The sequence below is a fragment of the Podarcis pityusensis genome (genome assembly GCF_964106645.2).
Source record: "Podarcis pityusensis genome assembly, chromosome: 13".
Taxonomy (NCBI): domain Eukaryota; kingdom Metazoa; phylum Chordata; class Lepidosauria; order Squamata; family Lacertidae; genus Podarcis; species Podarcis pityusensis.
The window spans coordinates 26,048,881-26,063,639 of NC_138038.1; the positions used below are offsets into that span (position 1 = coordinate 26,048,881).

At 46.9% G+C, this 14,759-nt stretch overlaps 1 protein-coding gene and 1 long non-coding RNA gene across 6 annotated transcripts in view; one reads left to right on the forward strand and one right to left on the reverse strand.

Annotated features, from left to right (window-relative positions):
* The window catches only part of LOC308461440, a 68,881-nt gene that overhangs the window by 39,739 nt on the left and 14,383 nt on the right, over positions 1–14,759 (forward strand). The window lies entirely within an intron of this gene.
* ORMDL3 (ORMDL sphingolipid biosynthesis regulator 3) overlaps positions 1–14,759 on the reverse strand; it is a 32,509-nt gene that overhangs the window by 11,302 nt on the left and 6,448 nt on the right. For 2 of the 5 annotated variants that reach the window (XM_080978374.1, XM_080978376.1), the window contains exons 2-3: positions 8,945–8,999; positions 4,398–4,589 (exon numbers count right to left, since the gene is read on the reverse strand). In XM_080978374.1, coding sequence (XP_080834500.1) covers positions 4,398–4,571 — 174 coding nt within the window. In that variant the 5' untranslated portion in view covers positions 4,572–4,589; positions 8,945–8,999. Of the gene's footprint in view, positions 1–4,397; positions 4,590–6,503; positions 6,523–8,944; positions 9,003–12,278; positions 12,356–14,759 lie in introns of those variants that run through there. The other 3 variants (XM_080978377.1, XM_080978375.1, XM_080978378.1) reach the window with 3 other exon arrangements.

Here is a 14,759-nt window from a genome sequence, read left to right on the forward strand (position 1 = left end):
CGCTGGAGCACGATTTCTGTTCTCACCCTGAAGCAAAGTTCTTAACCCGAGGTAATATTTCTGGATTAGCGGCGTCTGTAACCTGAAGCGTATGTAACCCGAGGTACCACTGTACAAAATTTTATGAAATAATAAATGTGTGGTGTGGGAAATTTAACACAGCTGTATGTCAGGGCTCCACGTTTCGACTCTACCAATCGAAATGCAGTCCACCAGTCATGGCCAGGTGTTTGCCAGGTGTTTGGCAACTCCACCCCACTTGCGCCAGATGTGGTTGCGCCCCCGACAAAAGAAAGCCATTTCTTCACACGGAGCGTAGGTGGACTACGGAACTCACTCCCACATGTTGTAGCGATGACTACCAACTTGGACGGCTTTAAAAGAGGATTACACAAAGGCCATCAACAGCTACTAGCCATCGCGGCTACTACGTTCTACCGCCAATGTCAGAAGTGGCCTGCCTCTGCATACCACCCGCGGGGGGGACTCACGAATGGGCAGAGGGCTGTTGCCTTGCTTGTGGGCTTCCCATAGACATCTGGTTGGCCACTATGAGAACTATGGTGGACTAGGAGGGCCTTTGGCCTGATCCAGCGGGGCTCTTGTGCTTGTAAGCTAGACAACCCTGCCCTCATTGTAACCTGGCAGGGGTAGCATGCTATGAAAAAATGCACAAGGCTGCATCGTTATTCAGTGTGCCTCCATTACCCCTGAACACCTTTGCAAAGGTTTCCAAGCACAATTCAAAGGGTTGGTGCTGACCTTTAAAGCCCTAAACGGCCTCGGCCCAGTATATCTGAAGGAGCGTCTCCACCCCCATCGTTCAGCCCGGACACTGAGGTCCAGCTCCGAGGGCCTTCTGGCAGTTCCCTCACTGCAAGAAGTGAAGTTACAGGGAACCGGGCAGATGGCCTTCTTGGAAGTGGCACCCGCCCTGTGGAATGCCCTCCCACCAAATGTCAAAGAAATAAACAACCATCTAATGTTTAGAAGACATCTGAAGGCGGCCCTGTTCAGGGAAGTTTTTAATGACTGAGGTTTTAATGTATTTTAAAATGGGTGGGGTATAAATAATAAATTAATTATTATTATTATTATCATCCGCCCTGCACAAAAAGTGTGGCTCACCCCACATTTCCAATTAATGGAGTAGGTGCTGGGAAGCTTTTGCTAAAGTGGTATTAAGCAAATTAGGGGTGGCTGTAGCTTTTTGCAATTAAGTTGGATGGAGTAAATGGGTGTGATAATAAGCACTGGGCGTGAGAAATCCAAATGTCCGTATTAAACAGGAGGAGGATGAACTGCCCAAATAACAATCCTTTAGCTGCAGACGCCCCAATTTCACCAAGCTTCGAGTTTCACGAAACAGGATACTGAAGCACTCTAGAAACCCTTGCACTTTGGAATTTTAAGCTGGCGGCCGTACAGTGTTCGCTTCCTACATAGCGGGGGTGGAGAAGCCTTGAAAGAGAACAAAAGCACCAGATAAAATCTGTGAGCGGGCGACTCCCTGTTGCAAATCATCTTAAGCTCATCCTATCATGAAGCAATGATAACAAAGCATGGCGATAACCGGTACCAAGGTGCCCGGACTCCTTTGTGTTAATTCTTTCCAGCTCTTATCCGCTTTGATTTCAGTTCTTCCCACGCGAAATCATTGGGTGGATCCAAATTATAAGGTGGTGGCACTTAAGTCCCATTGAAACCAATGGGTGACTAGAGTCACAACGAAGTTGCTCAATTGATGTCAGTGGGTACTGAGGTCAATTCACTCATTCTGGGGTCCGGCTGAATGTCAGCTAGGGTCTGTCTTGCTGTTCCACAGTAGGTGGCCAGGAGAGAGAGAAAGAGAGACCCTGTGTAAGTGTGTGTGTGTGTGTGTGTGTGTGTGTGTGTGTGTATGTGTGTGTGTGCCTACAAATCCAGTCACGATTATCCCGTCTTGTTGCCTCCTCCAACACTATCGCATCTTTCTCTCTCTTTTTGCTACATTTTTTCTTAGATGCACCTTACATCAGGGGCAATGAAGGGCCACATTCTGTCATGGGGGGGGGGTCTTCCAAGGGCCACATATCAGTGGTGGATGAGGCCAAACTCTTGCCTACATCCAGGCATGCAAGCAGACACATTTCGGTCCAGTAAAAATCACGAGACAAGGGCGAAGAGTCAGCCGAGTGAGGGGTGTGGCCTGAGAAGGGACGTGAGGCCAGGCAGAGATGTCTTGAGGGCCAAATCCAGCCCCCCAGACCTGAGTTTCCTCACTCCCTGGACTTAGATGAATGCATATGCTTTGGAATACAACCACTGTGTGTGGAAACCAAACACAGCAAGTGCATCTCTCTACGTTGACGCCGTTATAAAAAACCCTTCTAACAATCCTGAGCTAGACACCCTACAGGGCCAGCGACACGTTAAATATATCAGAGGGGAAGGAAGCCAAACAGCACATAGCTGTCACTCTCAGTTGTTTTTACTGCTAAAGTGAAGAAATAATTGCATGTGGAGCAGATGGGGTGACCCGCCGGAAGAGCTGCTCCCCACCCCCACCGCCCCTGGCTAGATGCAAAATGATGCACCACTCTGAGCACAGGGCATAAGCCAGCAGGCTGCCATGTCTGCGCTGAGATAGCGTCTGGATATTAGGCTAAGCAGATTAAGGTTAACTGAGGGTTGGGGGTGGGGAGATGCCCAGAAATATGGACCAATGTTAAGGACGAGGGAGAATGAGCCCCTGCTAAGGCACACCATAGTCATCAACCTTAAAATTATATTATGATTATTTCAAATTGTACTTTCACACCTGCTCCTTGTGCAGCCTGTTTTGTGAGCTTTAGTCCCCCATCTGCAGTATACAGTGGTACCTCGGGTTAAGAACTTCATTCGTTCTGGAGGTCCGTTCTTAACCTGAAACTGTTCTTAACCTGAGGTACCACTTTAGCTAATGGGGCCTCCTGCTGCTGCCACACCGCCGCCATGAGTTTTCTGTTCTCATCCTGAAGCAAAGTTCTTAACCCGAGGTACTATTTCTGGGTTAGCGGAGTCTGTAACCTGAAGCGTCTGTAACCCGAGGTACCACTGTACCTTTAAAACTGTACTACAGCACTGTGAACTGTCACAGAATGCTGGGAACTGCAGTTTGTTTCCAGGTTGCTGAAACCCCCTATGATCAATCCCTCTTTCCCAGGGAACTCTGGAAAGCCTAACTCTGTTGAGGGTCTCCTGTTGTTAACTATCAGCATCCTTAACAAACTACACTTCCCAGGATTCCTTAGGGGGAAGCCATGACCTTTCAAACTGGTGTGATATTCAAACTGGGATGTTCTTTTTGTTTTCTGAATGGGTTTAGGGAGGATTTTCTCCCCTTAACAGTCTCAGGTTTGCACAAAACAAAAACAGGAGGTGGGGTAGAAGCATGTATGAGGTTTTTCAGATGGCTTACTAATCCTTAATAAACCCTGTGCTCCACCCCCCCACTCCCTTCCTGCAGCAAGCTTTAGTGGTCCAGAGTTAATTTAAACCATAGTTTCCTATTATACCTGAACTGGGAAACTGTGGTATAACCACACTCGGTGAGTGAACCAAGATTAATCCATGGTTTCCCAGATCAGGCATTGAAGTGGTTTAAAGTAATCGTGATAGAAGTGCTAAAAGTCGGTGCATGGGGGTGGCGCAGGGAGCATGCAAGTGCCACACTGGTTCTTGGCATAATACATCACAGTTTCCTATGCTGAGGTTGTCAAACCTGAGCCAGCTGTGTGCATGTATATGTGTGCGCGCGTGGGCACATGTGCAGTACTGTATCTTTAAGAAATTGTAAAATGGACCCTGACTGCAAGAACAAGATAAATGAAGTTGGAAAAGAGGTCTCCGTTAGAAGCATTTCACGACTAAAAGTGGGTTGGTTTGCAGATTTAAAAACCACCACCAAGACCCTAATAAAAAATCAATGTCTGTTATACCTGGCAGGTAGGCACAACAATGCTTAGGATGAATCCACAAACGTTTTTTTAAAACAGTGACTCTCTGCTCAGCTTGCATGCTCATAGCAACAATCCCATCCTTGGCACTGACAACTTGATGGATCTCTCTGGACAATCCAGCTGATAGCGTCAGACTTGCATCTAGATGGATACTTGCCTGCTACATGGTCTAGACACCAGACATTCATATAGCCTAGATGGCCATTTCTTGGAGGGCTGAAGAAAAGGGCCAGTTAGGGAGCTCTGGAAGACTGTACTTGGCCCTGGGCCTAAGGTTCCCCACCCCCTGTGTTATAGGGAGTACACGGGGTGGGAATTGTGTTGGCTTCCCCCTCCCTGTGCTGCCTGCAGAAGGATCCTCTGCCTACAATGCCCAACGGTGGAACTCAAAGCTGCTCCAAAAGGGGCTCCCCGTACCGTGTTGTGGATGATGTTGGTCAGAGTCCAAACCACAGGGACGCTGAAGAAGGGAATGCTGAGGAGGATCACGTGCAGAAGGCCGATGCCCAAGACGTACGAGAGCCAGATGCCCCGGCTGTTCATGACCCGGGTGTTTGGGTTCACTTCGCTGTGAGCTGTGCCCACGTTCATCTCTCCAGCTCGGCGGCCCTGCAGCAGAACACAGAGGGACACAGATGGGTTAGCAGGATGAGGGAAAGCTCCCAAATAGGGAAGAAAAAAAAAGACCAGGGCTGGGGGACTCTGCGGCCATTTGGAACGTTGCTGGACTACAGGTCCCATCATCCATACCACAGCTAGGGCAGATGGGGGTTGTAGTCCAACAAGGTCTGGGTTCCCCAGCCCTGGAGCAGGTGGCTCCATCTGTTTCTGGCCTGGGTCAGTTTTTGCATGTTTCCATAAACCAACCCTGATATCGTTAAGCCTAATTATCCCACCAAGGGGTGAGGCTGATTCAGAATGCGGCTAGGTGAGGGTACGGCCCTTATAGATGCTCAGTAGATGTGCCAGATGTTGCTGGACTTCAGCCACCCAACAAGCCCAGCCAGCAGGGTGAATGATCAGGGGAGACGGGAGTTGCAGACCAAAATCATCTGGGCAGCCACATCTCTGCTCAATTGGCTTCCCATAGACCTGGGAGGCCATCTTGTAATTCCCTTCCTTTGGATACTATTAAGTTGTGAGTTGTGACTTCAATACATAACAGATACCACGGTAGGGACGATGCATAGGGTCCTATCATTAGCAGAGCCCGGATTTAGAACTCTCCAGCACATCGAGGCATCCTTAAATACACGCAACACCCACAATCCTCACACTGACAGTCACCACAATCACATAAGCACACTGCCATTACGTACTGATTTTATCTGCGGCACATGGTGTGTCTTTATCTTGCAACGGCATGCCCTGCTGTGCTCTGCCTTATGAAGTTGTGCCGGGGCCAAGCGGGGCATGAAGTCATTCACATCTTTAACCCTTGCGTGGCCCTCTCCCACAACAAATAGCCAAGTTGGGGGGGGGGGAGCTGGAGTAATACCTTGGCATGGGGAAGATCATCTCCAACCCTGTGTGCACCCCAGTGTGGTTATGCTCCAAATCAAGAGGGGGCCCATCCCTGTTGCTTGCACCACGTGAAACCTCCCTCCTGCTGCAAAGAGAAGGAACGCGTGCATGCACGCACCCAGCCCAATTCGAATTTTGACTGTAGCAAAGTGCAAAGGGTTTAAAGCACCACAGCTGCAATCTGGTTCAACCCCTGCAAGAGCTGTTTATTTTTAGGTGGGGTGGGGTGAAGAATCAGTCGCATGAGGCCTGGATAGCCCCATCTAGTTTGGGCCCTAGCCACAACCTGCCAGCGCAAGGCAGAGCCTCCGATTGCAGAGTAAATGAATACATGCATATAGCAGATGGAGCAATGTTTGCTCTCACAGTGAATCCACTTGTCCTGACGACAGAACAGCTGCAACTCAAAGGCAGAACAACACACACATTAGGCAACGTTTCCTATTTAGATAAGAGGGCTGGCGAAAGGGATGGCAAGGAAGGGATGGTGCTCTGGCAACCGGCACTTACATGTTCTTTGCACTAGGGTCAAGGCACATCCATCTCCCGCTCAATATTTAACTTGGGGGGGGGGCGAGGACCAGTGGCAAAGACTCCACTGCCACACACGCACAGCATCATAATATTTTTAAAAAGACATCTCCACTGTCTCTCCAGTGAGCATGACTAGGGGCACACTTATACAGGAAATAGAGACCAGCCACAGGTTTCAGAAGGTGTAAGAAGTTTGAAAGCTGCCTTCCTGCCTCTTCTTTAGTAATGCCATTCAGCATCCATGCAACACTTTTGAATGGGCATGGCATGCTGGCTTACTCCAGAGTTACACCACTGCCCCACCTAGCTCAGTAAAGTCTACATTAGCCTTCACAAACCTGGCGCCCTCCAGATGTGCTGCCTGGGGCCGAAGAGTTATAGTCTCAAACTTCCGGAAGACACTAGGTTAGCAAAGGCTAGCGATGGCTCTCCTGGATTTCATACAGAGGTCTTCCCCATCCCTACCTGGAAATGCTGAGGTTTAAATCTGGGACCTTCTGTTTGCAAAGCAGGTGTTCCTACAGTGAGCTACATACAGCCACTCTCTGATTTGCTTAAATTCTTCTCAGCAATCCTTACAAGTAGTCCCATAAAAGAGCACCGTACAACCATCCAATTTGCATGCAATGCAATCGCAGCTGTCAGAATATGCACGTTGCACTTAACTTCCTCCTACTCTATCCTAGAAGTTTCCCATGGCACCCATTTCCAAAATGTCTTAATTATCTGTTCTCTACAGCGAATGTGCCCTAATTATCAAGGCAGCTGCAGTCCGGCCTCTTGCATCATTAGGCAGCGTGGACACCAGATGTTCACAAATGCATCTAGACTTGGGACTGAGCTGTTTTAGAGTCTGTAGTTCTGCCTTCTGCATTGTCCTGGCCACTTTAATTTTTTTTTGGGGGGGGAGAAGAGGGAGAGAGAGAGAGCACTTGCTTCTGTAGCTGTTCTGTCCTTCAAGCTTCATGTAATCTCAGTCAGATCCCAAACATCTGGCCTGTCTGTGGGCTGCTATCTACGCAGCTGGGATGCAAGTCAGACACATTTTCTGTAGCTATTTATAGAACCTCCCATTCTAGGCTGAATTTATCCAACAAGGGTCCTTCACCTGCACATCAGCCTGCTTAACAGTAGGACACAACCCACTCACCCATTTTTAAGCACAGAGCATTTTTTCTAGTGGTGTTATCCAGACACCAATTATGTATTGTTTTTTAAAAAGAATAATCTTGGACTGACACAGTTCTCTGCTTCTAACATACATATTCATACGTTCCACTTTTCTGGCTGGCTTCTTGGGTTTCCCCCATTCTTATACAGTGGTACCTCGGGTTAAGTACTTAATTCATTCCAGAGGTCCGTTCTTAACCTGAAACTGTTCTTAACCTAAAGCACCACTTCAGGTGGGGCCTCCTGCTACCGCCGCGCCACCAGAGCATGATTTCTGTTCTCATCCTGAAGCAAAGTTCTTAACTCAAGGTAATATTTCTGGGTTAGCGGAGTCTATAACCTGAAGCGTCTGTAACCTGAAGCATATGTAACCCGAGGTACCACTGTACACCAGAAAAATCAATAGCTGGACAGCATTTCCATGGATTTTGTTCACTGCAGTGTGGATTCCCCATTGATCTAGTAATTTGTACATGGAGGGAGGACCACAGCTCAGTGGAAGAGCATCTGCTTTGTGTATGAAATGTTGTGGCTTCAATTCCCGGCATTTCCAGGTAGGACTGGGAATGTCCCTGTCTGAAACCTTGGAAGAGTGGCTACCAGTCAGTGCAGACAATACTGAGCTATATGGACCAATTGCCTGACTCAGTCTGCTTCCTATATTACTTGCTGTTCACATTCTTGTGCAAGTAAGAACATGATACCTGGTGCATAAGTTTTCGTTCCCAAAGGGAGTTCTACAGGTAATGTGACCAGCAACAACATTTCTTTATGCACCCTTCTGATCTGAGATCGGCACATGAAGCAGAAGAAGAAGAAGAAGAGTTTGGATTTGATATCCCGCCTTTCACTCCCCTTCAGGAGTCTCAAAGCGGCTAACAATCTCCTTTCCCTTCCTCCCCCACAACAAACACTCTGTGAGGTGAGTGGGGCTGAGAGACTTCAGAGAAGTGTGACTGGCCCAAGGTCACCCAGCAGCTGCATGTGGAGGAGCGGAGACACGAACCCGGTTCCCCAGATTAGGAGACTACCGCTCTTAACCACTACACCACACTGATCGCCACCAGCAGGCCAATAAAAGGCATTATCAGACACTACTTTTGTCCAAGAGCTTCTATCTCTCTCTCTCTCAACACACACACACACACACACACACACACACACACACACTACCATAGCCCCTTTCTATTTATGAACATTTGCCTTGCAGAGGCTCCAGCTATTATCCCGGAACTCTGGCAGCAATTGGGCGTTAGTTTAAAAGACCAATTAAAAAAGAGAGAGAAAATACCGAGCTATAAAAATTAACAACCTGTTTCGGCAAAGCATTTTATGAGGCTTTTTAAAAATTTGCAAGTGGAGTTTTGTTTTACTGATGACTACAGCACGGCGCAAAGTCGTGTCCCCAAGCAGGCAAATGTGTGTTAGGAGAGGTAAGGGCCTGACAGCCCTGAAGCCTAACCTTTATTAGCTCTGTGGTTATGATTAGGTGGGAAGGGGACTTCAATCGTCCACCGAGGCTTCAAAACTGGGATTGCAGAGGAAAACATCTCCTTGCGTTGGAGAGCAAAGTTCAGATCGCTGAAGCAATTTTTCTTTTTCTTTTTTCTGCTCGTAAAAGACAGACACAACTGAGCGGTTTCCTGACCGAGGTTTCATACCACTGCAGCCAACCAAGGACTTGCGCAAATATGGGAGAGCGTTTGCTAAGCTGTCAAACTTTAATCCTTGCTTACCTCTCCAGCAGGGCAGAATTGATGTATCAGAGTGGAACTAGGGACAGCTCCCGTTCTGCTTAGATAGAAAGGGGGGTGGGGGGTGGAGGAGAGAGAAAGGAAAATACATTGTTAGAAGCAAAACAAAACAAAAAAAGGAAAAATGGTGTGCAGCACGCAGAACCCCACTCCCCACTCCCAAATCTCTGTCTGGGCTCATCCATTAGTGATGGACTGATTGACAAATGGTGCTTGGGAAGAGGTGCTGCAGGGTAGTAAATTGTAGGTGGGTGGGATTTAGCACCCCTTACCCATGCACCCGTATTGCTGTTAAAATGAGAAGGTCCTCCCCTTTTGCTGCGTTTATTGAACAACTCGTTTCGTTTCTTATATTTCTATTCTGCCTTTCACTCACGTGAGTCCCAAACGGCTTATATACGATAAGTGATAACATAGCAGAACATCACAACCGCAGCGTAATCGTATAAAATGATTATCGAAATCATCAGCGAAACGATTGCAAACCATCAGTAAAACACAACTGCCTTCTATGAAACACTATTAACAAAGCAATAACAACAAAAAGGCAAAACAGCACAAACGCAAGGAAAGTTGTATGATAAAATTCACAAAGCATTACGGTGGTACTTGGTTCTCGAATTTAATCCATTCCGGGAGTCCTTCGACTCCCAGAATGGTTTGAAAACCAAGGCGTGGCTTCTGATTGGCTGCAGGAGCTTCCTGCAGCCTGTTGGAAGCCATGCCGGATGTTTGGTTTTCAAAGAACGTTCGCAAACCGGAACACTCGCTTCCGGGTTTGCGACGTTTGGGAGCCGATTTGTTCGACAACTAAGCCATTTGACTACCAAGGTACCACTATACAGCACTCCTAATCCACAAAACAATACAGTGGTACCTCGGGTTACATACGCTTCAGGTTACAGACTCCACTAACCCAGAAATAGTACCTCGGGTTAAGAACTCTGCTTCAGGATGAGAACAGAAAACTCATGGCGGCGGCGCAACAGCAGCGGGAGGCTCCATTAGCTAAAGTGGTACCTCAGGTTAAGAATGGTTTCAGGTTAAGAACGGACCTCCAGAACGAATTAAGTTCTTAACCCAAGGTACCACTGTATTAGCAACACTAACGAACAACCAAAACTGAAACTAAGCACTGTTGAATTCTCTCTCTATATTTGAAACACAAAGGAAGCTGCCTTATACAGAGTTAGACCTCTGGTCCAGCAAGGTCATGGAATCACAGAATTGTCGAGTTGGAAGGGATCCCGAGTGTCATCTAGTCCAGCCCCCTGCAATGCAGGAAACGGTATGGTGTATACAGATCTCCAGGGTTTCAAACATGGATCTCTCACCTGGAAAAGCCACAAGTCGAAACAGGCACCTTCTGAATGCAAAGCAGATGTTCTACCAATGAGCTACAGTCGTTCTGGTTGAGCCACAGCCATTCCCTTAAACCACCTGTACTGCATCTGCTTTGGTATTTAACCCCACTGGGTTGCATCCAGTGCTAGTTTTCCGCTCAAAACAGGCACATTGAAGTTAATGGCCACGACTAACCTAAGTCCATTAATTTCAATGGACCTGCTCTGAGTGGGACTTTCTCTAGTTTGGGCTTGAAGCCCGCTGTTTCTTCCCATCATTCAAAACATGGCAATCCGGCTTCTTCTGCCAGCAAAGCCACACCTCAAACCCAAACGTGCATGAACTCCCAGTGGGGACCAGCCACACCGTATGTACCTGCCCCTTGCAAACAATGCAAGAAAACCCTTAAGGTGATCACTTGAGATAAAATAGACTCTCTGATCTGCCCACCAGGAAAAGCAATGCTGCTTTTATTTATGCCGCTGCTTATCCTGGGATGAAAGACAGGCAAGCCAAGAACCTGTGGCCTTGCCAGTGTGGGAAATACTCTTGCCAAGGTTGCCAGGCGACGTTTAGCTTGGCAGGGTCACGAGTTGTTCAAACGTGCGAGTTAACGCTGCAAACACTGACCATTGCAAATTCCTATGAAGCGAACAGTGATAAATAAGCATAAAATAAATAAATGTAAAGAGTTACATTCCCATCCACCCCAAAATATGCTGCTTAAACAAGCACTGATACCTGAGATCCTTGAAAACTCTTGTGAACCATCAAGTAGTTTTGGTGACAAGAAACGCTTACTGCCAGCGACAGCTGGTTTAGCAGCTATGGTCCTTCCTCTGCAGAGAAGGGTCTAACTGGACCACTGTGCTTGGGGCTGCCCTTGAAGACTGATTGGGTTGTATTTTTTTAAAATGTATGTAAGGTAAATGTAAAAGGTAATTGACCCCTGGGCGGTTAGGTCCAGTAAAGGCGACTATGGGGTTGCAGTGCTCATCACGCTTTCAGGCCGAGGGAGCCGGCGTTTGTCCACAGACAGCTTTCCGGGTCATGCAGCCAGCATGACTAAACCACTTCTGGAGCAATGGAACACTGTGACAGAAGCCAGAGCGCACGGAAATGCCGTTTACCTTCCCGCTGCAGTGGTACCTATTTATCTACTTGCACTAGCGTGCGTTCGAACTGCTAGGTTGGCAGGAGCTGGGACAGAGCAATGGGAGCTCACCCTGTTGTGTGGATTCGAACCACCGACCTTTTGATCAGCAAGCCCAAGAGGCTCAGTGGTTTAGACCACAGCGCCACCTGCGTAACCTGCCTGGGGACCAACTGGTGATGGGTAGACCATAAAAGCTGGCAATAGATAGATAACAATAACAATTTATTATTTATACCCCACCCATCTGGCTGGGTTTCCCCAGCCACTCTGGGGGCTCCCAATAGAATATTAAAAACACGATAAAACATCAAACTTTAAAAACCTCCCTAAACAGGGCTCCCTTCAGATGTCTTCTAAAAGTCAGATACAGTGGTACCTTGCAAGACGAATGCCTCGCAAGACGGAAAACTCGCAAAACGAAAGGGTTTTTTGTTTTTTGAGCTGCTTCGCAAGACGATTTTCCCTATGGGCTTGCAAGTTTGTTTCCTTTTTCTTAACACCGTTAATACAGTTGCGACTTGACTTCGAGGAGCAACTCATAGAACGCGGTGTGGTAGCCTTTTTTGAGGTTTTTGAAGACTTTGGTGATTTTTGAAGCTTTTCCAAAACTTTTCTGACACCATGCTTCGCAAGACGAAAAAAATCGCAAGACGACAAAACTCGCGGAACGAATTAATTTCGTCTTGCGAGGCACCACTGTAGTTGTTTATTTCATTAACATCTGATGGGAGGGCTATAGATAGCTATAACTCCATTAACATTTTGGCAGGGCTGTTGTGCTGGTCCAGCACATAAAAAATAAGACCTAAATAGTACCTTTTCAGGTTGAAACAAGTTGATTTATCACAGGCCTCCTTGCATCTGGAGCAAGCCCATTACAGTACAAATCAGGATTAGTTGGTTGTGCAAAGTCATTCATGGATCCGCTCATGTCAGTGCAGTTTAAGTAAACGCAACAGCTAGATCCTCTGGGCTGAACTGAGATTTAGGAAAATGAAGCTGCCTCCTTAACACCCAGTACTCCTACTGATGTTGCCGGTTTAGCAAATGAAATGAGCCACAGGAAAAAGCTCGATCTGTACCTGGAGAGCCAGACAGAGCACCTTTTCTGGGAAGCTATATTGGCTTTCTTGTTTTCCTCAAGGATAGGGATCCCTTAGGCCTTTCAGATGCGACTCCCAAAACCCACTCCCCCCCCCCCGCAACCACAAGGCCAATGGCCAAGATGGAAATAAATGGCTGCGGCTAACCTGAAGCCTGAAAGTGGTACAAATGGTCATTAAGGATGTTGTTCTAGTTAACAGAAACATGGAAGATGGGAGATGGAATCCAGGAACATCTGAAAAACCATAGGTAGTCCTCCATCCCTCTTCTAGGACTGCCACAGCCATCAAGAAGACATTCAGAGATGGCAAGTAGTGGCTGGCTCTAAGGGGCCTTCATTTTTATGGCGGCACACAGTGGTTCGTTCCACTAACATGGAACCATATTTGGGATCCAAAAGGGAACTCTCCCATATCGGCTGAAAACACTGGAGCTTATAGTTTTGTTTGTTTTCGCGGGGATTAGTGCATAGCTGTCAACTTTTTCCCTTTTTAAAGGGAAATTCCCTTATTCCGAATAGGATTCCTCGCAAGAAAAGGGAAAAGTTGACAGCTATGGTCTAGTGGGGTCTTTTCTGGTAGTACCCGGCTCAGCTCGCAAGCATTCACAGTGTGCGTCTTGAAAGCAAGCTAAAATGTGGTGTGATGGAGGTTTTGTTGACAGTGGGGTACTCATCCTGCTATCATTGTGTTTTGGGGCAGGGTGGGGAGAAAGAACACTTCAAAACTTGGTTGAACCAGAGATGACAGCATGGGAAAGCAATGTCTCTATATCACACCAATTTCACTTTTTTTCTCCAAAAGACCTGCTCTTCGCTTTTGGATGCCCTTCCCACCATTCTAAACCAGCTCCATTTCAGAATATGTTTTTGGAGAGGGGTTGGGAGAAGCAGGTTCTTTGATAAGATTTTAACAGCTTACTTTTGTTCATGTTCAAATTCGGACTGCAAACAAAAACCAAACAAATCTCCGGCCTATTTTGACAGTGTTTGTTGTGGTTAAATTTTAAAGCCTCTGATTGCAAAGGATAAATAAGTGATCATGTTAAAAGCTTCAAAGGCAACAAGGCTACATATGAAGTGAACTCCATTTAAGGAAGAGTGTTCATTAAAAGTCTTAGGAACCATCAGAATGGTAAATCTGGCTGCATATAGAGAGAGCACAAGTGGTGCTGGTTGGTAGCAAATAAACAGCTGGAAACAGCTGGCACCAGAGCAAGCATGCCTGATGAATGCGCTCCTGTCTTAAGTTACATTAACCAGAGAACTACAAGGACAGATGAGACACTGAATTTATTAACTTTGCGTTGAAGCATGAAATGAGGACAGGAGACCCTGGATCCAAGCAATTTCTCAATAGATACACATTTATACTTATTCGTCATGTGTTATGTATTTGGGGGGGGGGGGAGAAGTGAGTGAGAGACAGAGAGATCATTTTGCGTGAAACTCTAAAATAGCAAAGGTGTGGTTTTTGTTAAGTGGCTATTTTTTAATGCCTCGTAATAACAATAATAAAAAAAATCCTTCCAGTAGCACCTTTAAGACCAACTAAGTTAGTTCTTGGTATGAGCTTTCGTGTGCAAGCACACTTCTTCAGATACACTGAAACAGAAGTTGCCAGATCCTTCTATATAGTGAGAAGGTGGGGAGGGGTATTACTCAGAAGGGTGGTGGGAATGGGAGATAGGCAGATAGGCCTCGTAATAACAATGTTCGCGATGAGTCCCTTATTTTAAAGGAACACCAACAGGACTTGTTCCTTTGGCATGCAAAACTAGCACAGATGGCTGTTTACAGTGCCATCCTAGGCATGCGTACACAAAAGTTAGAAAGGCCCATAATAACCAAATGCCATGGAATATTGAGAGGTCAGGGGTGTGGCAGTGGTGGGGAGATGGAATGAACTGGCTGGAAGATGACTGCAGGGACAGATAAAGGAAAGATGGGGACTTCAGGCCCAAAGAGCAATCTCAAAACTCGCAGGCATATTCTCAAAATTCTCACTCATATAGTTTGCCCACCTGTCACATTTGGCCTGCGAGGACGCTATTGATAATACTATGGTCTGTGGAGCCAAAAACGTTCCACACCCCTGATATAAAGGGCAGAAGGAACTACGTCACTTCCTGGTTTACGCTGAGCAGCTATTTTTGAATGTCCCCAGAGACAGAACTGAGAACTGCCCATAGACG